Genomic DNA, 21,950 nt, shown 5'->3' with positions numbered 1-21,950 from the left:
AAACTGAAAATTAATATGTTAATTCTGACAATTTGAAGAATGTTTGTATGAGAGGAAAACAGCTTAGCTATCAGGAGATTTTCTGTATCTACTCTCTAGCAATGAAATAGGTAGGAATTAAAATGATGTCGATCCTCAATTCTACTCCTAGTACAAGAAAGACTTATATTTATAACTCCTCCGTGTTATATGTCATGATACATGAGCATAATCACTCTTGGAAGCACTCTATATTGATAATTTTACCCTTTTACGACAAAAACTAGCACGCTAAAAAAGGCTTAGGATTTACAACCCTATTAATGACTCACAAGTTAAGAACTTCTTTGCTAAAAATAAGTAAGAAAGCTAGAAATAATTTTTCCACCTCTTTTTTTATTCAAAATAAGAGAAATATATCCAAGCAGCGCCACCTACATTTGTAACTAATCTTTGTTATTGTTTTGAAAATTTATTCATATAAACAATCAATTCCGAATTTGTTCCTCGTTTGATTAATTTTATGCTTATTATTTAGTGTTTACTTATTAGTAATTACTATTAAGAGTATTATAGGGTTGTTACGAATATTTCCGTAGTTTAGCAGACTTTCAAAATGAATCCTGTAACAAATGCCAAGAATTTGTACAAGATGAACTTGCGGGAGCTTGAGTTGGGCATCGCAGGTACTTCTGGTTCTTGGCATTGGGACTACAAGGACTCTGCTTGGATATTTGTGGGAGGATTGAACTATGACTTGAGTGAAGGTAATATTGTATAAAAAAGTGTTATACTTAATTACGTAATAATATAATCTACTTTTGAAGGGGATGTGATTTCCATCTTTAGTCAATACGGAGAAATTGTACACATCAATTTGGTCCGTGATGGGAAAACAGGAAAAAGTAAGGGATATGGATTCATTTGCTACGAGGATCAACGCTCTACCATCCTTGCTGTTGACAACTTAAACGCCATTACTCTACTCAAACGAACCATTCGAGTAGATCATGTTCAAAAGTATAAATTACCCAAAGACTTGGAGCGTTTGGACGATGATAGGAGGAAATTATTCATAGATGGTTGTGCCCCTAAACCCCTTCCAGAGCCAGTAATCAACCGTTTATTAATACACTTGAAATGCAGTCTTTCAAATTTGTTTTTCTCCCTGTATTATAGGAACCAGGTTCTCCAACCCCAGAGTCTTCATCTGATTCAAATGAAGAGGAAGGAGAAGAAATCGTGGTAAAAAAGAAAAAAAAAAAGAAAAAGCACAAGCGGAAGAAGTCTTCTTCCACTTCTTCCTCTTCCTCATCCTCCAGTGAGGACGAAAAAGATGGCCGTAGTGGCCGAAAATCAAAAAAAGAACGTAAAAATAAAAAGCATAAGAAAGATAGATCCAAAGTCGATCCTCGTATCAAATCCGAACATATAAAGAAAGAAATTAAAAAAGAATCTTCTTCAGAAGATTCCTGCATCATTAAACGTGACAAATTCAAAAGACCCATCAAGAATGAACCTTTTGAAGAATCCGAAAACTCTTCAAAAAGATTTATAAAGAGGGATCCCTCGAAAAATGAACGTTGCTTCAGTTCTGAGAAAAGTAAAAGAAGTGCCAAAAGTGAATCTTCTTCCGAGGAGGAACGTCGGGATGGATATAATAAGAGACACAGAAATAAAAGGTACGCTAAAAGTGAATCTTCTTCCGAAGAAGAACGTCGGGAGGGATATAATAAGAGGCACAGAAATAAATCACTTGAGGATCATAAATCCAAAAGACATCATGAGCAGTCTCCTTTGAATGATCGCTCTGAAAGAGATAGGAATGATAAAGTGCGAACTTCGGACAATAATAATCACATTTCTGAGTCTGAAAGAGATAGAAAACTTGTTGATGGATCTCGCCGCGATGCTAAACATCACAAAGATAGGTCGTATGAATATGAAGCTCGAGATAAATCTTATAGACAATCTGATTCGCGTTCACATCGTAATAGAGGAAAGGAAAGTCATCGACGGGGCTCGGATGAGGAAGACAATAATAGATCTCGAAGTAGGAAATATCGGTGATTTCATTGTTGGTCCATTTTCGCATCATCTATAAATTTATATTTGATTAATTCGTTTATAATAAAATCATATTAATACAAATTGTATGGGGTCTGACGTGTGGAACTATTTTGTATTATTGTGTATACGAATGAAAGTAAGGCATTGTCTTCACAATTAAGAATGAAATAGGTGTTTGGTAAATGATTGTGATAAAAAGGTTATAGACAAAATCGTGGAGAGATTAAATTGTTGTGGGTAAAATCATCGTAAAGCAACATCATTGTAAGCAATATGATTGGGAGTAATTTCATTGCAAGCAAGGTAATATTATCTTGTGCAATTTCATTGCAATTATAATATACTCAGGCAATCAAACTATTGAAGCATTAAAAAAAGTTCCAGCGTAGCCGCTTTCCTGAGCATCATGGACCCTTTCTAATATCCAAAAATACACCCCGGTGCTCAGGTTGTACCCGTGAACTGCCGGGCCTCAAGGCAGTTTAAACTCTACCGATACCTCGTTTCTAAGCATCAAGGTCTCTTCTAATATGCTGCCTATAAATTACAATGCATAGGCACGGTGGTTCCCTTGCAATGATAATGCAAATCTGACGACAATCTTGATTTCTTACCACGCAGCAATATTACCAGAACGATTTTGTCTGCAACTTTTTAAATACGATCATTTTACAGTGAGCCATAATGATAACAGCTTTTAAAATAAAAAAAACAGTGCCTGACATTACCCACTAGAAAAGGCCGCTATCGCTTTCTAGGGTATATTTTATACACCTCTACAGTGAACAGTATTGACATAATAATATGTAGAATGTATCAATGTCACTAGTTGGTATATAATACAGTACTAAATCACGTGAGAGACTGACGTCATTCTAGCTTGGGCTTAATTCAAGGAACAACAGCACATCTGATGGAAGACGTGTGGCCTATTCACTACTCATTGTGAGTTTACGGGGCTGGAAGTAAATAGCCTCAAGTCCATTCTGAATCTTCCATCGACTATCCCTCCATTCTGGAGATAGCATATTGGAAAGTAGAGCTCTTTGGGTGTTAGTTGTGCGATATGAGGTGTCACTACGAGGTGCTCGGCGTGGAGCCCATTGCCTCCAACGAGGAGATTAAAAAAGCCTATAGGAAACTCGCACTCCAGTATCATCCCGATAAGAACTATGAACAACAAGAAGAGGCTAAAGTGAAGTTTCAAGAGATTGGAGAAGCCTACGAAACCCTTATTGACCCTCAAGAACGAGCCTGGTATGATACGCATCGGGAATCTCTTTTACGGCCTCAAAGTGAAGATAGTTTAGGAGTGAATCTCTACCCCTACTTCACCTCTTCATGCTACGAGGGATTCCACAAATCCGAGGAAGACAATTTTTATAGTGTGTATAGCAAGCTATTCGTCTCCATATATCATGAGGACAAGGAGTTTGCCAACAGTACACCCCAATATCCCTCTTTTGGCGATGAAAACTCTCCTCCAGAGATCTGGCAAAAGTTTTACAATTTCTTTAGTGTCTATTCTTCCCCAAGAACCTTTTCTTGGTTGGATCAGTACGATACTCGTCAGGCAGAGAATCGAAGAATATCACGACTCATGGAAAAAGAAAATAAAAAATTCCGTGATGAAGCTCGGAAGGAGAGAAACGATCTCGTTCGAACCCTCATCAAATTTGTCCGCAAAAAGGATAAGCGAGTCAAAATCTTTAATGAGTCTCTCAAAGAAAAAGCAGCATTAAACGCTCAAAAGACTAAGGACTGGCAAATAAAACAACTCAAGGAGCGAGCTGCCCTTCTTGAGGAGGCTCAAAGCTCTATCCAATTGGACGATATGGAAGATGAGATACAATATATTGAAAGCATGTACTCCTCAGATGAGGATGATGAGTCCTTTACCTGTCGTGTGTGTGATGTTGACTTTTCAAATAAAAGGCAAAGAAAAAACCACATGAAATCCGCAAGCCACTTGAAAAACTTGGAGTTATCATATAACACTTCTCAAGTGCCGGAGGTCTCAGATACAGAAGAGGGGAAGGAAGATGACGTCGACGATGACCAACCCAAGGAGTTTTGTACAATTTGTGATATGAATATTAAAGTCAATGAGACGATGGATAAGCATATTAAGTCAAAAGCTCATCGAGACAATGCATCCAAGCTTTTGAGCGCTACCAAGAACTCTATGAGTAGTATTAATACCAATAAACCCTCCAAAGGAAAAAAAAGGAACAAGAACAAGGAAACAGCATCCAACTCCTTGGCCTGTGCAACTTGTGAGGAAAATTTTACATCGCGGAACAAATTATTTAGCCATATAAAGGAAACAAATCACGCTCTTAGATTATAATATTATTATATGTACCTATTACATCTTTTAAAATAAAGATAATTAACATAATTTCTCTTTTGTCAAATGAGTTCCTTCATTTATAATAATATCACTAATAACAGATAATGGTGCAAATCTAAAGTAATAAAATGTGAAAACGGTTTAACAATGATTTTGTCTAATTAATAAAATTGAGTGGTACATCTAATATACGCTACACTATAATTAATTTAATGTAACATAAAGACGCATGCACCTTAATAGGGATTTACTTTGAAAGCCCATAACGATGTTCATCTCGGAGTAGGAACATTTATTAAAATCTTTGGGTGTATGCTTTAAATCAAATAGTATATAATGTAACTCAAATATAAATAAATCCATAACGATTTGGAATGAAAGGGATAGTCATAAATGTCGAAATAAATATGATAAATGGAATTAAATAAATACGAATATGTGTAACTTAAACTACTGCTTTAACTAGCATGAAGGTACAACGTAGCCCTCATCTTCTAATTTGGTAAGGAATTTAATGATGCGCTGATTTGAATGCATTTGTTTGACCATGTCGAGAAGTGATAGAAGCTTTTTGACTCCAATAGATATCCTGCAGTTCTTTAATTTTGAAACAATAGTAGCTATCTCCTCTTTATTAAATACATCACTGGAGAGAAGCATGTTTCGAATGTGCTCTGCTTCATTCAGATTGGAGATGTGAAGGATATCCGAAAATGCATGGTGCATTTCCATTTGTTCTAAAACAGACTTGCGACTTGTAGTACAAATAACAAGGAGTTTACGCCCTTGAGGTGGATTCTTCTTCAACAAAACAAGGAGAGCTTGCAAAGTGATATTGGAGTATCTTGGACCAATGGGTCCATAGTCAAGAAGACGCTCAACATTGTCAACGAGAATACAGGACATGTTTGACCTATAGGCATCATCAAATATTTTTCGTATTTGTATACATTTGGCCGACTCAGTAAATCCAATCATATCTTCTGGACTACATATTTTAACAAAGGGGAATTTAGACATTTTGGCTAGATGCGCTGCTAAAGCAGTTTTTCCTGCATTTGGAGCACCCTCAATTAGCATGGTTACGAGTCCATTTACATTGTTGGGACTCGCTGCTTGCTGAATAAGTAGTGCTCCATCCTCTAAAACATCCTTCACAGATGGACCCCACATTTGAATACCACGAAGGAGGAAGCTTTCCAAGACTTCATCTGCCGCACCGAAAGCAGGTTTAATGTCGTGTTCAAGAGCATGGAAGAAATCTGAACGAGTTACTACGAGCTTTTCGGCAGCATCTGGATCTATTTCAACCTTTGATGAGGCCTTTACCAATCGGTTTAGGGCACATGATTGAGAAGCTCGAACGAGACCCTCAAGCTCAGCTCCACTGAAATTTTTTGTAAGTCCAGCCAATTCGACAAGGTCAATATCTTGGCCCATTTTCTTAAATTGCTTCATTTTTCGAGTATGTATATTCAAGATTTGCACACGACCATCTTTATTAGGCAAACCAATTTCAATGGACACCTCCAATCGACCAGGACGTAATAGAGCATCATCAATCATGTCTCGTCGATTCGTCATACCAATTATCAGAATGTTATTAAGCTGATCAACTCCATCAATTTTACTGAGTAATTGATTTACAACCGTATCATTCACTCCCGTATTTCCGGCCACACTCCCTCTAGCCTTGCAAATAGCATCAATTTCATCGAATATAATGATATGAAGTCCGGAGTTGGGCCCTAATCGCTTTTCTTCTTCTTCAGCATCAGCAAACAAACGACGAATATTTGCTTCAGACTCACCCACATATTTATCTAGAATTTGAGGGCCATTTACGATTTTGGGTTCTCTTGCATTTAACATTTGACCAATTTGACGAGCCATAAGAGTTTTTCCAGTACCAGGAGGTCCAAAAAGAAGAATACCTATTTTGTGTGAGTGTTCAAAAGTATATAATTACTAGATATACTCTTTCTAAAAATGGAGTAACTCTACCTTTGACGTGCTTGCATCCAAGTTGCTCCATAATCTCAGGAGGAAAAACTCTTGAAGCAAAAGCTCTTCGGAAGATTGCATTAAATTGTGTATCCAGTCCTCCAATTCCCATTTTTGAAAAGTCCCAATCTGGATTAATGATGCTTTGTCGTACAACCTTTCCCTTGGACTTTCCAGTGAGATTGATATTCGTACCTTCTTTCTTTTCAAACACTATCGCTGTATTGGCCATGGAGACACCCAAATTGGTTTTAGTGGCCTTCACGTTTTTTCCAGCATGAAGAGCTTGCAAATCTGTGGCCTCCATTTCTTTAACAGTGATGAGGATAAGAGGCTTTTCCATAAATTGAAACACAATTGACTGAGTGGTATTGAATGCCTGCTTTGGAAACTGCATGAGAAACTCCCTAGCCATTGCATCCGAGTCAAATGGCTCCGTCGTCGTTTTTTTCTTTGCATAAAACTCAATTTCCAAACACATAGAACTAACATATTGAGTGGAGGGATCGAATTTGAAAGGAGACACTCCCAACTCTTCATTCACGCTCAAAACAGCCCATTTACGATGCGGAGATGAGAAACAAATATATCCTGCCGTAACAGAGGCCTCTGGTCCAATCGAAAAAGCCACCTCTCGATTGCCCTGACTAGGAATGGTGATGATGACATGCTCAGAATTGAGTTTTTGAAAGTCGTTGGGATGAACAAAGGCCTTGTTCGTGAGAGACAAACTCTCATTTGGGCACTTTCCCACTTTTAATGGAAGGGACATTCTTTTCTGTTTCTCTATTAATGATTATTATTATGCCTTGATATTTGAAGGAGATTAGTTACTAAGTAATTACTTATTAGTCTTTCAAAAATGCAAAGGGACTTGTGTTGAGCTCCAACGTCATGTGATGATGAGTGGAGAGGAGATATTATTCTCGTGGCAGCTGCTTACAAACTACTCTGTCCAACAACTACTACAAGCTATAGATGTACTTTAAATACCCAAGCCATACACAATATACATATATTCCTACGAAAGCCAAACCTCAATCGATTTCCTCCTACTTTCCCCACAACCATGATATAATAAATGAAACAAGCAGGCTGGGAGAAGAAGGGGAAATAAACTGCATGAAAGCCCTTTCTATCAAATAATTTAATTCACAAAGGATCTATATTTGGTGTTATAGTATATTAAAACACGGAGTTGCATCTCCCTATTTCTATAAATGTTACGACATAAAAGGTGCAGTAAGTAAAAATATGTATCCCCTGATACAGCCAAAATAATCCTAGTAGTTATGTGTCAGTCCTTATTTTACGGTCCAGTCCAATATTAGGAGTGGTTCTATCAGTCCTTAAGACTGTGGGTCCTTCGGACTGTCAGTACTATGATGAAAAAGAAAGAAATGAAGTTGATTGATGTCATCAAGGACCGAACTTTATGTTTTAGGATGTATATCCAGGAATGAACTAGACGGAACTGTAGTCTTCAGTCCCCTAAATATGACTAACACAACACTAGACGGTAGTAACTAAGGATATAATAAATGCCTCGTAAACAAACTTATCCGAGCGAATGAGTATAGTATATACCTACTCATATTAGCTTGAAAAAATAAGAAAATGCTTTACAATACAATTAAATATAATTATAATCAGTCATTAACCCTGAATAAATGATTTTTATTTTATGGCATCTATAAGTACAAAACATCCAATAATTAGCGGCGTCATTCAACGTTTCCCAGCTAAAATCTTCATAAAACAATAGATACCAAGGAATAAGGAGAATTCATTCACGATTTCAATATATAAAAATAAAAGACATCCATTCAGATATCATTATCTGACCAAAAAAAAATATAGTATCAAATCGATGAGAAAATATATAAAAAATAAGTGGGTGATGATGACGAAAAAAATTGAAAGTTTATGGTGCTAATTTGGCACTCTCGTCTAGATAGGCATCCAAGAATTCCTCGACGCTGTCAGTATTCCATTTTTGAATGGCAAGAGTCTGAAAGAGATAAGATAGGTAGGATAGGGGGGAAAAATGCAGGAAAAAGTGAAGGAGTTCCTACCTCAATAACATCATCATCTTCATCAAGAAGTTTGATAACTGGATCTGCACCCCCTGACATATTTGACGGTGAGTCCAGGGTATCTAGAATAAAGTGAAAATGCGATAGAAGCATGTAAATAAAAAAAGAAAATTGTGGTATTTACCTCGAAGTTCGGTCGCTTTTGATAAAGGCCTACATATCAGAAAAAAAATTAAAGACATTACTCTTGGGAATATATTCATGGTATCCAGTGTCAAGTCCTGTAGTACCGGTTTTCTTACTGGACGGGACGAGACTGGATTAACCTATTAATTGGCTGATAACTATTACTACTGAAAAAAATATCAGGATGGATCATAACCCCTAGCGATTACGGTCCTGAGTGTTAATTTCGCCCCGTTTTTATTTTGTGAAGAACCGAAAAGATTCTTTTAGTCAGATGAAACAAAAAAAAAAAAATCCTATCGTCTCGTCTCATAATCGTTATGCTAAAACAATTAGTTGACGAATACATTCCATCAAGCCATAGCTGACAACATTAACACTGATAGTATCGTATATATGTGGCCCGTCAACATAAAAGAAAGCTAGAATGATAGTTATAAAAATTGATAATGGATTACATTTGTATTCCATCATGATTTATCATCAATTTATATCAACAAATTATTCCTTTGTACTCGTTGCAAATTACACATTGCCACAATAAAAGAATAAGAAATTAATAGCTTTTATGGCTGAAAGAGGCCATATCTTGGGCAATATAAGTCTACAAATTTGAATAATAAGCCTATAATTGACTCAAATATTCCTTTGAAAAATTGGGTAGTATGTCTTTGTGAAATAATACAATAAATTGGGAGTTTCTCCTTTTCCTGATTTTGTTCAAGATTGTTTTTATATTGATGCACCACATATCTATATTGGAAATAATACAGCAATAGCCCAAATAGTCAAAGTAATGAGTTCCGTGGGTATACAGGACTATCCTGAGACGTGAGTCAGTGCTACTAACTAACATTAGTAGATTTTCGTATTATGGGGGTCTTGAAATGAAAAAAACCCCGGGTATTTTAGTGAGAAACCCGGACTAAACGGAGTATTTGTACTGTCTGTAATATATGAAAACGCTTTGAGCTAATCAAACCATTATATCTATCGAACAATCTATTTACAAAACTATTATTCCCTAAGAAAGAAAAATGATCGTAAGGTCGGAAATATTCACCTGAACTTGAGGATACGCTCCTAATGGAATAATAATGGGAAAAAATGATTAATTGTACACATCACATAAATTTAGAAAACTAACCCAAACGTCACCCACACACTTCCAAAATGGCTCGAGGATATTTTGTCTCCTCCAGCGCGTTTTCTTCGTCTTTACAGCATTTGAAACACTGTTTTGAGACTTCTCTAAGAGAGAATTGCACCATATCAGAGCAAGATGAGCAAGGAACGACGTTTTTATCGAATCCAAGGGACGAACAATTGTTTTCCTCCGCGCTCCCGTGTGTCTGCAAAAGTAAACGCATTCCATTTGTATCAGTATTTGTAAATTAAATTCGTAATATATTATGTCAAATCAAAAAGTCACTTATATATTTAAAAAATATGTTAAATACATTACCCAAAAAAGGAAAAGAACGTTTACAAAGAGTAAAACGTCCATTTTCCAAAGGAATTGGACCTTTAAGCCTATAACAAAAACTAACAGAATCCAAAGATCTCCGCTGACGTGTATTAGTAGCGGTGAGGATCTCCTATAGTAATGAGCTGGATAGTTTTCAATCGACAGCAAATATATAAAAACAACAAGAAATTGCCGACGATCAACGACGTATGGCTCCATCTATTAACTATAATTCAAACTTATCGTACAAAAATTCAAAAAATGTAATTGTTAATATAATTTTAAAGGGATCTTCTAAGGGCAGAGTCGTCCGCAGGGTTTTTTTAGAAGGAAGGGGACTTAATTTTTTCCAAAAACTTTTTTGAAAAATGTTATGAGTTAAAAATATTTCCACCTACCCTGAATTTTAAGAAAATATGACCTTTTATTCAATAAAAAAAAAAACAATTTTCGATTTGTTGAGGAGGGCTCAAGCCAATCCAGTCCACCCCCTACGGACGTTTATAAAAGGCTTATCAGTCTTATTTATAATTTAAGTTAAAATTAACTACATTGAAAGTGTGATGGATATAAAATTGATTGATACTATAAATATATATTCAATTAGTTATCGTCTTAACAAAGTTCTTTGAATCAATGGAGTGTTTTCACTGACATGACATAGAACATTATAAGGAACATAAGGAGAAGTTATCTTGGGGGATCAAAATTTATATTTTTATACAACATAAAATGTAAAAATTTCCCAATACATCTTGATGAAACTCCAGCAAATGGGTTTAAGAATGAAAAAGTCTTAACATCGACATTGAAGACTACTACTTTATGCAAATGATAAACAGTGATATTTGAATGTAATCAAAGTGTTATGTACTAAAAATCCCTATGAAAAGCCTAAATTTGTATAATTACCTTTCTTTTTTTGAGCGATTAGGGACGAACAAAGTAAGATAATTAGAGAAAAATATCCTATTCTTTCCATTGTAATAGTTAATTTATTGTCCAAACTATGGACATAAGATTGTATAACAATGTATTAACATATTTTTAGTACATTTTAGGGTAAGATATATAATAAAACTAGGTAATTGAGGGATATTTTTTAGATAGATTCTAAGATTCATGTTATTTTTATTTGTTAGTCAATCGTATGAAATAACTTTTAACTATTTAATATTATATTTTAGAAAGAGAGGCTGTGTTACAACTCTCTATTTTAAAATGATAATTTATTATTAAATATGTGGAAATACAATTATAAATTCGGAACTTTGCATTGCAATTGTCGTTTCTTTATTCAATTGCCTTTATCCATTTATTTGGAGGTTTGTGTAATAATTTATAATGGTTTATCTATCATTAAGGGGGGAGGAGTAAGGTGAATCGCTATTGAATCTTTTCTTTATTAATTGTCAGATTTAAATGAATCCAGCTACATCGTTCACCATCCCTCCCTCCCCCCTCTATTGAAGTTTATAGCAGAAGAAATAACAACGACAACAACAACGACTGACGAACGGAATCTTCTTTTTTTTCCCCTTCTTTTTTTCCTTCTCTATAGCAGAAAAAAAGAACTACTACTATTTTAGTACTATTGATGCAAGACCCATGAGAAAATCCTTAGTTGTTATTATTTTCTTTTCCTTTATTTATTTATTTTTTAATAACGTCGTGTTTTTTTGCGCGCCCGATTGTGAAAAAGCGTGCGATTGACCGTCAAAGCAGCTGGTCTATCAGAGTTAGCATGGCATTAAACAAAACCAATCTCTGACACAGGATGGAGGAGCTCTCGTAATGTCTCAGGTAAAATCGGGTTTTAGCCCTAATTAATTAAGTGATAAATGATGATATTTATATTTTTAATCTTTTTTCAAGATGAGCGACGGAAAATGCGGGAGATTCTTTTTATATTAGTGGTGTTTTGGTCGCTATCTGAGGGTGTTTATCCGCCTCGAAGGTTTTCTCATCCCGGATTAAGTCATTTAGTGATTCCTAGGAAGGGTCGCTACCTCTATGTGGGTGGAACGAATTCACTTTCTCAATTAAATTGGGAGTTGGAGGTGAAAAATAGTCTGAACACGGGTCCGAAGCAGGATTCTCCACTTTGTCACGCCTCAGGATGTGAGTCTGGACTGAATGTATCCACACCGCTCACTGATAACGTGAATAAAGCTCTGGTCTATGATCCAGAGAATAGGAAAATAATTTATTGTGGTTCTCTGCATCAGGGCTCATGTTGGAAGTATGAGGCACAAAATATATCCAAGGATCCTTCTTTTATACCAGAAGCAGTTGCTGCCAATGATGAACACTCTTCCACCTATGCTTTCATAGGTCCACAAAGATATAACCGATGGGGACACGGGAATGTTCTCTATGTAGGAACAACCTTTACTGCCCGTGGAGACTATCGCCACGATGTTCCTGCTATTTCTAGTCGTAATCTTCATAATCTTCGCTATGCTGAGAGTAACATAGCTAAACAATCTCTACTCAGAATTGATGTCAAGTACAGAGATCGATTCCTTGTTAAATATGTGTATGGCTTTAATACATCCGATCATATTTATTTTATCACCGTCCAAAAAAAGTCGCACTTGCCTGGAGAAGATGCAAATGAGAAGTATGTGACTCGACTTGCGAGGATTTGCATATCTGATGCAAACTATGATACATATACTGAGATCACACTCGAGTGTAATCACCGAGGAGAGCTCTTTAATATTGTTAAAGACATTGAATTCATCGAGTCTGAACGACCGTCTCTCTCTGATCAATTATCTCTCTCAACCAATGATTCCATTCTAATGGGTCTATTCTCAAAAGAAGGAAGGATGCAAGAGGATGGTAAAGTCTATGGAAATGAATCTGCTCTTTGTGTTTATAGTGTGGCAAACATAGAGCAACAGTTTGAGGAAAATCTTCATAAATGTTTCAATGGTTCAATGCGCTACCGTAATATGGAATACATTTCTGGACCCATACAGGAAGGAAAGTGTCCTAATATTGGTACAATGGGCAACATTGATGATTTCTGTAAAGTAGGTCTCAAGATATCAGGTTCATCTGTCATTCAAGAAGAGGCTTATGGAATCATAGAGGATAATGTTACCACATTTACTCAGACAGAGCTTAATAGGATCCCAATCATTCTAACTGGTACTTATGATGGTAAAGTTGTACTCTCTTCCCTGGCAAGCCCTGGAAATATAAAGCAATTACAAACCCTTCAGGGTTCTACAGCTCCAGGTCTTCCCATACTAGATTTGCATTTAGTGGACGATGAAGTTGTTACTCTACAGGAAGATTCACTCTCTATTTTTAATGCCTCAAACTGTAATCAATTCTCGAGTTGTGGAGATTGTTTAAAGGCCCATAATCCCTTCTGTGGATGGTGTGCGCTTCATAACAAATGCACACTCAAATCTCTTTGTAACATGGATGACTCTCAATGGTTTTCTCCTGGGGTAAACAATCGTTGTATTCATTTAGAGAAAATATCCCCGTCCGCCCTATCTGTATCTCATTCCGTCGCGAATATTCACTTACATGTCCAATCCCTTCCTACTCTTCCCCAAGGACAAAAATTTCTTTGTGTATTCAATGATGAAGTCAGATTGGAGGCTGAGTATGTAGCCACTGGGCTAACATGTCCAAATCCTTTGGTGAACGGTGGTCGTCGTTGGCGTAATGCAGAAAACATTTCTCTATCAATAGCTTTTACTGGTTCTAGGACAACTCTACTGGACTCACTAACCATACCTTTATATGACTGCTCCAAACAAAGGTCATGTCGACAGTGCTCAGCTACCTATGATTGTTTATGGTGTTTGGAAACGAGTACTTGTTTGTCCTCTCAAATGGAGTGTCCATCCACTGCTTTAATGGATTATAGATCTCTTATTCATAAATATCCCTGTCCTGCTTTGGACTTGATGTCAATTCCAAAAATTCCGAATGATGTTCTTGTTGGATTAAAGCTACCTTTTCAAAATAGACTTCCATCTGTGTATAAAACAACATTGAAATACTGGTGTCTTGTAAGTATTGAAAATGCCAAATTTAAGGTCTCAGCAAACCTTGTTGATTCTACCATCAATTGTGAAGCAACTCAGTACAACTATTTTGCGGATGTAGCGGAAATGACGGCCTCCCTCATTGTCTTGGTCAATGACAACGATATTATTGATAAGGCAAATATTACCATTTTTAAATGCTCTGTTATAGGCACGGACTGTTCACTTTGTAAGAGCAGTGATTCTAGTTACGGTTGCAATTGGTGCAATGGAGCTTGCGCCTCCAATTGTAATGAGAGCTCAACCTATTGTCCCAAACCCGAAATAAAAGAGATAAGTCCGAGGAGTGGTCCACTCGAAGGTGGTACACCAATTGAGTTCATGGGAACAAATCTAGCAATTCATAAGCAAGATGCAATTGATAAAATCTATCTTGGGAATAAGAAATGTCATTTCCTGAACTTCAAAATATCCGTGTCCTTGAGTTGCCGTAATGGGCCGGTCATTATACCAAAAAATGTGTCTGTCCTTTATGATGGACATTACTCACCTCTATTTTTTGAATACAAGGACTACTATATCACTCACATAAGTCCCTCAAAAGGACCTATGGCTGGAGGAACAACTATCTCCATATCTGGAGTCAATTTGGATATTGGAACGAATGTTAAAATATTTTTAGACCGTGTACCTTGTCATCTGAAACTCCCTCGACATAGTAACTTATTACATTGCGTTATATCTGGGGTGGGCTTAACTACACAAACTAAAGTTATTTACCTAATGATTGATGGAGCAAAAAGAACTTATCGACACTCATTTTCCTTTACTCCAAATCCAGTGATTCATGAGATAAAACCAACCTCTAGCTTTTTCTCTGGAGGTAGAATCATAACTGTTCATGGGGAACATTTTGATTCCGTACAAGAGCCAGAGATGTTGTTACACACCAAGGCTGGTAATTCCTTTGTAGAATCCTCTTGTTATATTTTGAATAGTCGAATTATGGAGTGTGAAACCCCTTCTGTTCAAAATATACTTCATAATCAGGTTTTTCGTAATAATACTAATAAAGCCACCGTGTCTGCATCTACAGCCTCAAACTTTCACCAATTTGACGTTGGATTTAAAATGGATAACGTGACGGAGCTTCTCTTTCTTTCTAAATCCTATCCCAATGTGGACTCAAAGATATCTTTTTATGAGGATCCCAAATATTATCCTTTCGGAGAAGGAATCAAGAAGTACAAGGGCGATGAACTTGTTCTTGAGGGGAGTAAATTAAACTTGGCGTCAAATCAACATGATGTTGAAGTCAATATTGGAACAAAATACTGCAATGTGACCTCTCTCACTGAGTCTCAGTTAGTCTGTTTCCCACCCTTGCTCTCAGACTCATCTGAGATGCCTTTTTATAACGGACGTCCAATGAATGTAGTAGTCAAAGTTGGGAAGAGTCTTCGTTTCAATTTGGGGGAAATCGTCTATGATTTTAATGATCATGCTTCATTTTCTACAGAAGTCATTGGAGGTATTAGCGCTGCGGCAGCCATATTGATCTTTGTTGCAGCCCTTGGCCTCATTCTATATCGTCACAAGTCTTCTCAGGCGGAAAGAGAGTATAAACGTATACAAATACAAATGGATACTCTTGAAAATAACGTTCGATCAGAGTGTAAGCAAGCCTTTGCGGAGCTCCAAACGGATATGACTGATCTTACTTCCGAGCTTGAGACTTCTGGTATTCCAATCCGTGAACATCGGAAGTATATTATGAATGTGTTTTTCCCTGGAGTGACGGATCACCCCATTTTGAATGTATCTAGCGAAATTGAGGATCGAAAGTCCTATTCCCTTTCTCAGATGGATCAACTTATACATAATAAATGTTTTTTACTCACCCTTATAGATACTCTTGAAAAACAGCCTTCATTCAGTATAAGAGACCGTGTTAATTTTGCATCCCTATTTACTGTAGCAACTCTGACAAATATGGAATATTTAACTGATATTTTGAGGACGCTTTTACTCCGTCTCATTGAAAAGTCTCTTCAGACGAGACATCCGCAATTAATGCTTCGACGCACTGAGTCAGTTGTGGAAAAGCTACTCACCAATTGGTTAGCTCTTTGTTTGTACGGGTATATGAAAGACTATGCCGGCTCTTCACTATTTCTACTATTTAAGGCTATTAAATATCAAATCGAGAAGGGCCCTGTGGACTTTATTACTCAGGAAGCAAAATACTCTTTGTCCGAATCGGGTTTGCTTAGGGAACCCATCTCTTATTCTGTGATTACTTGCTACGTTCTCCAAAGGGAGTTTGAAGAAGCCTTTCAAACACGAGTCCTGGATTGTGATACCATTTCTCAAGTGAAATCCAAAATTCTCAACGCCGTTTATAAAAACACTCCTTTCTCCATGAGACCATCCGTGGATGAAATTGATTTGGAGTGGCAGTGTGGTCAAGATGCCCATGTTGTTCTTCAGGATTTCGATTTGACAACAAAGGAGTCTTCTGTTGGGAAGAGAGTCAACACATTGGCTCACTACGGTGTGAAGGGCCGTGCAGTCGTTTCTTTAGTTCCCAAACAGATGTATAGTCGCTCCATTGGAGGAGAAAACGACTTGTCAAATTCAAAGTGTTTCTTATATCATTTGAAGGAACCCGAGAGCACTCTCTCGGGGAAATCCTCAAATGGAACACTCAAGTCACACAAATCCATACCAGAAGTATTTTTAACACGGCTGTTATCCACAAAAGGGACATTACAAAAGTTCATTGATGACTTTTTTGCAACGGTTTTTTCCATTAACTCAAAATTTCCTCCAATTGTCAAATGGTTGTACGACATTTTCGATGATGCAGCAATCGCCCACAACGTGAATTCCCCCGAAATAATTCATTCTTGGAAATCCAATAGTGTACCCCTACGCTTTTGGGTGAATATAATAAAAAACCCGGACTTTATATTTGATATAGAGAAAACTTACACGTCAGATTCTAATTTATCCATAATTGCTCAGGCCTTTATGGACTCTTCCTCGGCGACTGAGCCCAAGCTAAACAAGGAGTCTCCCTCCCATAAATTGCTTTTTGCAAAAGACATTACGGACTATAGGGGACTCATTCGGGAATCCTATGAACTCATACGCAACATGCCACAAATCAGTGATCAAGACCTCAACTACTACATGCATGGTCTGTCATCCTTTCACGAAGGGAAATTTAATCAGTCTGCTGCTCTTAGAGAACTTTTTATGTACGTCGATCAGTATTACCACGATGTATACTCTGCTTTGAATGAGAACAAACTCTCCAAACATTTAGGTTTGGCTGATAAGTTGGAGGATATTTATAAGACCCTTTAGGTAGGGAAGTCCCAGATAATATTTTGTTTGTTTCCCTGTGTGTTTTTGTACTTCTCTTTCTAAATATTCAATTAATTACATTCTCTTATTATATGCTGCGTCTACTTATAGTGTTATTATCAAACTGTGCCAAAGTCATTTGTAGTGTGAATTATTAATTAATCATCCTTATTATTTTCATTGAAATCGATTTTTGTTCCTTCAGTTATTATATACATAGTATTTATGTATATCATTAATTATATATATATATATATTATAAAAATTGTATTCATTTTTTGTCTACAGTTGGTTATGTCCTTGAATAACGGAGTAGTTATTCGTTATTTGCACAGCTGTGGACATGAGTTATTATTGTCATATTTATTACTATTAATTATATTATTATTACTACGATTTCCTAATTACATGCAAACATACATAATACATACTACATAATTATATATATCTATATCTATACAAAACATGAAAAAATAATATACAGTCCTTGTGAGTCTTTTACAAATTATAATTATTAATAAATAAATAAACTAATTTTTATTACAGAGGATTCATTGAAAAGGATATTTCATTTCTTACTTAATTTATAAATAATATTCTGGTAACAAAATTAAACAGAAGCTATGTTTTTGCCCCACAATGCGGTAATTTTTGGCTGAAAAATTCATTATTTGCCATATTTTATTGTCTGCGGACGCCCGGGATTCCTAATGTTAATGTATACAAAAATCAACCAAAACTTTCTTGTTGTATTCAGAGGATCTAGGATCAGAAATAGTCTATAACTTAAAAAATACAGTAAATGTAAGATAAATTAGTTTTTGAAGCGTATGAATGTATAATATAATTTACTAAAATTTGCATAATCATTACTCAATCTCAGAAACAACCCGAATTGATTGTAGATATGGATATCGATAAATAATTAATATACACTAAAGTAACTTAATTACTCTTGATTCTAAGTTATAAGTAATGTAACTAAATACAACCGAGTAAAATGTAATAAATAACTTATTTCTATACAAAGTATGTAATGTTAAGTAGTAGTAAATTTATATACAGGTTGCGATAACATGACTTCTTTTTTAAAATGTGTGGCAATAGCTGCAGTTATAGTAACGGAGTGGGCGTGGTTTCATATTAGAGGCGAGATTCTAAAGTTTTCTTGGAAATAGAGTAAGTTGCTATCATACGTTGGAGTAGTGAGGAACATGCGTTTGACGTCGAAAATAAATATTGCCAAAAAATGATTTGACAAAATATTTATAAAATTAAACTAATTGCAATTTAGCTCTTGGTTTTTTGTTGGTACAATTTATGAAAATCAGTTTATTACTTAAGTTTCTAATACAAAAAACAAAGAAAACCCGGTTTTTCCATTCATTTTTATGTTTTGAAATTAGTAAAATGGATTAAAAGCTAATTCATCCTCGGATAAGCAATTTAAAAATTTGCTGCCGTACCAATAATTTTAAATTGGCGCAGTTTGTTTAAATCTGGTAATTGGAACCGAATTTATTCGAGAAAACCAACATTTTAAAGACCTTTGCAAATTTTCTAATTACTAATACGTTAATCAACGAATGATCCACAACTAAAAAATAAGATGTATCGTAAATTAAATGTTGTATCTTTTTGTATAAATTAATTATCCCCTTGAAAGCCCTCAATCAAAAGTTATTCAAAGTGAAAAAAAAAAAAAATGATTTGCAAAACAGTATAAAACAAAACTTTAAATGTGTACTATCATTATGGAACAAAAATACAACATGTTTGATAAATAAAACTTGTTTAATTGTATTTTGGAAAAAGGAAGTGATGTTGCTGCACCCAATATAATTAAATGAAACTTTTATTAGGAAATTGGGTACATTGTATTAGTACTGATGTAAATCGTATGAATTTTTTAGGAGGCCCTTTTTTTGGAATAGATAAATATGAATTTTATATTCCTTAGCAGCTACCATTATAATTTAATTCCTGAGTAGTGAACTTCCTCTCCTAAATCTTTAAATTCAATTATATTTCAACCTGGTTGAACATTCTTTTGTGCTCATAAAAGACAGAACCTTGAGGATTTCTTATAATTGAAAGTCCTTGTTGAACTCAGGGTGGAATTGAAGACCGACATCGCTGTAATTTTAACCAATTTCTTTGTTTATTTCCTTCTCCTACCCCCTTTCCCTTGTCTCGGCTGATTGTAGCTGATCTTCTCCAAAACATTGTTCAAATTGTCATTGTTACCACTTATCATGTTAATTTTCGGTTTCTTTTATTAACATGCCCATTATTCACACGATTTTCATCACTATGTGTAAGTTTGCCCGCTGGTCATTCTTTCTCTTTTTATCTCGCAATTGGAGACAGCTGAAAATAAATTATCGCAACCTTTTAATAATAAGGAAATAACTTTGCATAGCGAAGAATATATTATTAGATTACTCGGAGCCGATCCGTGGACTGAAGGATGGGGTCAGAGGAGATCAAATCTCATTTAGTAAAGCACTGTGTTTTTTCTTGTATTACCCATGAACAATTACAGAATGAAGGTAATAGGTATCATGAAGAGGAACTTCTATGTCATCAAATCCATTAACTCCTGAAACAGAAAATTACTATCAACATACATAAATAGAAATATACTCCATTGAGTATCTATTCATATGTGGAAACTTATTCAAGCCATTGTGATCGATTGATCGATCTACTCCAGTAATATATTATTCGTTTTACGAAGTTATATCCTTATTGAAAAAAGGTTGCGATATTTGATTTTCAATTATCCCCATTCGCTATCTCCAATTTCGAGATAGAATGATAAATTATGATGCGTCAAATTTGATATTTTCCCATGGATTTTCTATAGGTGTAAAACCCTGGGAGGTCGGGAACATGGAAGCCCTAATACATATATAATATCTAAATGCGTCCTTCATTTAAGTAAATTTATGAGTAGGTGTCTATTAAATGGGGATACCTCCCCTAGGACATTTGCATAAATTTACATACTTGTGCAATTGATATAAATATTATATTATGTATTCAGTGATTTATGGAGTGTGCTTTTCGAGAGATATATATGTACAGAGTATATTATTATAGAATTCTATAAATACATATGCATAACTTACTTAGATTCCTTACACATTACAAATGAATGCATTCAAAGGTCTTTTAAATATATATTTGTAAGTAAATCGTCATTGCCCTCGGCGCTTCAAAGTTGTTTATAAAATTTGCTTCTACTAAATTTGTATTGTAATATATTTATTTCAGTTTAGTCATGACTCATGATGTTTCATTAGATCAGCTACAAGCAGCTGTGACGAGAGGTGAAGGGTAGAAGGGAATGAATCAGGACATAGATGAGAATTAATTCGATGTCGATCCTCAATTCTATTCTGATTACAACAAGGACTTACTATTATAATCCCTAAAAAAATCCTTAGGGTACGTCTTTTAGGAGCACACACGAATGTTCAATCAGGGTTTGAATATAATTTAATCTATTTAGGAAAGGATGTTCACTACTTAAATAATAATCACAACTGCTAAGTAAAAGAAAATTCATCTTTAGATTACTAACCGTTTTAAAAACAAAAAAACAAACAAACTGGGCAGCTTAAAAAAATCACAGGATGTACATCACAAATTATATAGAGAAATCCTGGTATGTGGCTATAAATTATAATTAGTGATTAAAAAAAAAGGAACCAAAAATCAGTATGGTAACCCTGAACATTTGAAGAATGTCTTGGAAGAGATAAGCAACAATCAGCTGCTACAAGGGAGGAGGGGATGAAGGAAATAAACAAGGACATTGACAAAAATGTCCCCGATGTCGACCCTCAATTTTACTTTGAGTCCAACAAGGACTCACAATTATAACTCAGACTCAGATCCTCAAGGTTACTCTCCGTCTTTTATAAGCACACATAAATATTCAATCCGGTTTCGTAAATATCAATGTGTTATGGAAATTAAAGTATTTTTTTTGTTGACTTGTGAATCTATATCGATATAATTAAAGTTATTGAGAGGATAACACACACGAGGGTCCATTAAAGTCTAAACACTCTGAATTTCAAACTTCACCAAGATATGATTTATCAATGAACGATATAATTTCAACAAAATTAATACTATAAATAGATTTGTTTCTGAGCTCTCTTGACTTATTAATGTAGCCGTCCTTTAATGGCAATGACTGCTTCTAGGTGACGGCGGAAGGTCTGCCACCCGCTGCAAATGTAATCCTCTGTTATAGCGTCGAAGTACAGGCGGACAGGGGGTTTGAGGGTATTGGTGTTTGAATGACGGACACTGCAGGTCTTCCACTCAACATGAACTCAAAAGTTGTAGTTGAGGAGGTTAGCTAGAAAAAATCCAACTTAATCCGTTTTTTCTTTCCAATACTTCTTATATCGTCAAATAATCATCGTAGGAGTACATTCATACCAAAG

At 35.5% G+C, this 21,950-nt stretch overlaps 6 protein-coding genes across 7 annotated transcripts in view; 4 read left to right on the top strand and 2 right to left on the bottom strand.

Moving 5' to 3' along the window:
* The first annotated feature begins 434 nt into the window (after nt 1-434).
* On the top strand, nt 435-2,130 carry LOC121125891 (uncharacterized). Its single transcript, XM_040721146.2, has 3 exons — nt 435-746; nt 807-1,090; nt 1,159-2,130. The coding sequence occupies exons 1-3, from the start codon at nt 596-598 to the stop codon at nt 2,047-2,049; spliced, it is 1,326 nt and encodes a 441-aa protein (XP_040577080.1). The 5' UTR covers nt 435-595; the 3' UTR covers nt 2,050-2,130.
* Nucleotides 2,131-2,263: 133 nt separating this feature from the next.
* LOC121125889 (dnaJ homolog subfamily C member 21) lies at nt 2,264-4,450 on the top strand. Its single transcript, XM_040721145.2, has one exon. The coding sequence runs from the start codon at nt 3,116-3,118 to the stop codon at nt 4,397-4,399; it is 1,284 nt and encodes a 427-aa protein (XP_040577079.1). The 5' UTR covers nt 2,264-3,115; the 3' UTR covers nt 4,400-4,450.
* Nucleotides 4,451-4,679: 229 nt separating this feature from the next.
* LOC121125888 (vesicle-fusing ATPase 1) lies at nt 4,680-7,494 on the bottom strand. 2 transcript variants are annotated; one of them, XM_040721144.2, is made up of 3 exons: nt 7,252-7,494; nt 6,407-7,192; nt 4,680-6,336 (listed from the first exon to the last, which is right to left on the bottom strand). In XM_040721144.2, exons 2-3 carry the CDS (start codon nt 7,176-7,178, stop codon nt 4,865-4,867), a joined length of 2,244 nt encoding a protein of 747 aa, XP_040577078.1. In that variant the 5' UTR covers nt 7,179-7,192; nt 7,252-7,494; the 3' UTR covers nt 4,680-4,864. The 2 variants fall into 2 exon arrangements, with proteins under 2 accessions (XP_040577078.1, XP_040577077.1); XM_040721143.2 differs by having other exon boundaries at nt 6,407-7,322.
* A 568-nt stretch (nt 7,495-8,062) lies between these two features.
* On the bottom strand, nt 8,063-10,003 carry LOC121125890 (uncharacterized). Its single transcript, XM_071891779.1, has 5 exons — nt 9,776-10,003; nt 9,692-9,711; nt 8,627-8,655; nt 8,482-8,564; nt 8,063-8,417 (listed from the first exon to the last, which is right to left on the bottom strand). Exons 1-5 carry the CDS (start codon nt 10,001-10,003, stop codon nt 8,331-8,333), a joined length of 447 nt encoding a protein of 148 aa, XP_071747880.1. The 3' UTR covers nt 8,063-8,330.
* Nucleotides 10,004-11,669: 1,666 nt separating this feature from the next.
* PlexB (plexin B) lies at nt 11,670-18,034 on the top strand. Its single transcript, XM_040721140.2, has 2 exons — nt 11,670-11,899; nt 11,972-18,034. Exon 2 carries the CDS (start codon nt 11,986-11,988, stop codon nt 17,482-17,484), a length of 5,499 nt encoding a protein of 1,832 aa, XP_040577074.1. The 5' UTR covers nt 11,670-11,899; nt 11,972-11,985; the 3' UTR covers nt 17,485-18,034.
* A 538-nt stretch (nt 18,035-18,572) lies between these two features.
* Nucleotides 18,573-21,950, top strand: part of LOC121126291 (uncharacterized) — a 360,273-nt gene continuing 356,895 nt past the window's right edge. Inside the window, exon 1 of the mRNA XM_071891602.1 lies at nt 18,573-18,581. Coding sequence (XP_071747703.1) covers nt 18,578-18,581 — 4 coding nt within the window. The 5' untranslated portion in view covers nt 18,573-18,577. The remainder of the gene's footprint in view (nt 18,582-21,950) is intronic.

Source organism: Lepeophtheirus salmonis, chromosome 11 (assembly GCF_016086655.4).
Source record: "Lepeophtheirus salmonis chromosome 11, UVic_Lsal_1.4, whole genome shotgun sequence".
NCBI lineage: Eukaryota > Metazoa > Arthropoda > Copepoda > Siphonostomatoida > Caligidae > Lepeophtheirus > Lepeophtheirus salmonis.
This window is presented reverse-complemented; position numbering and strand designations above follow the sequence as displayed.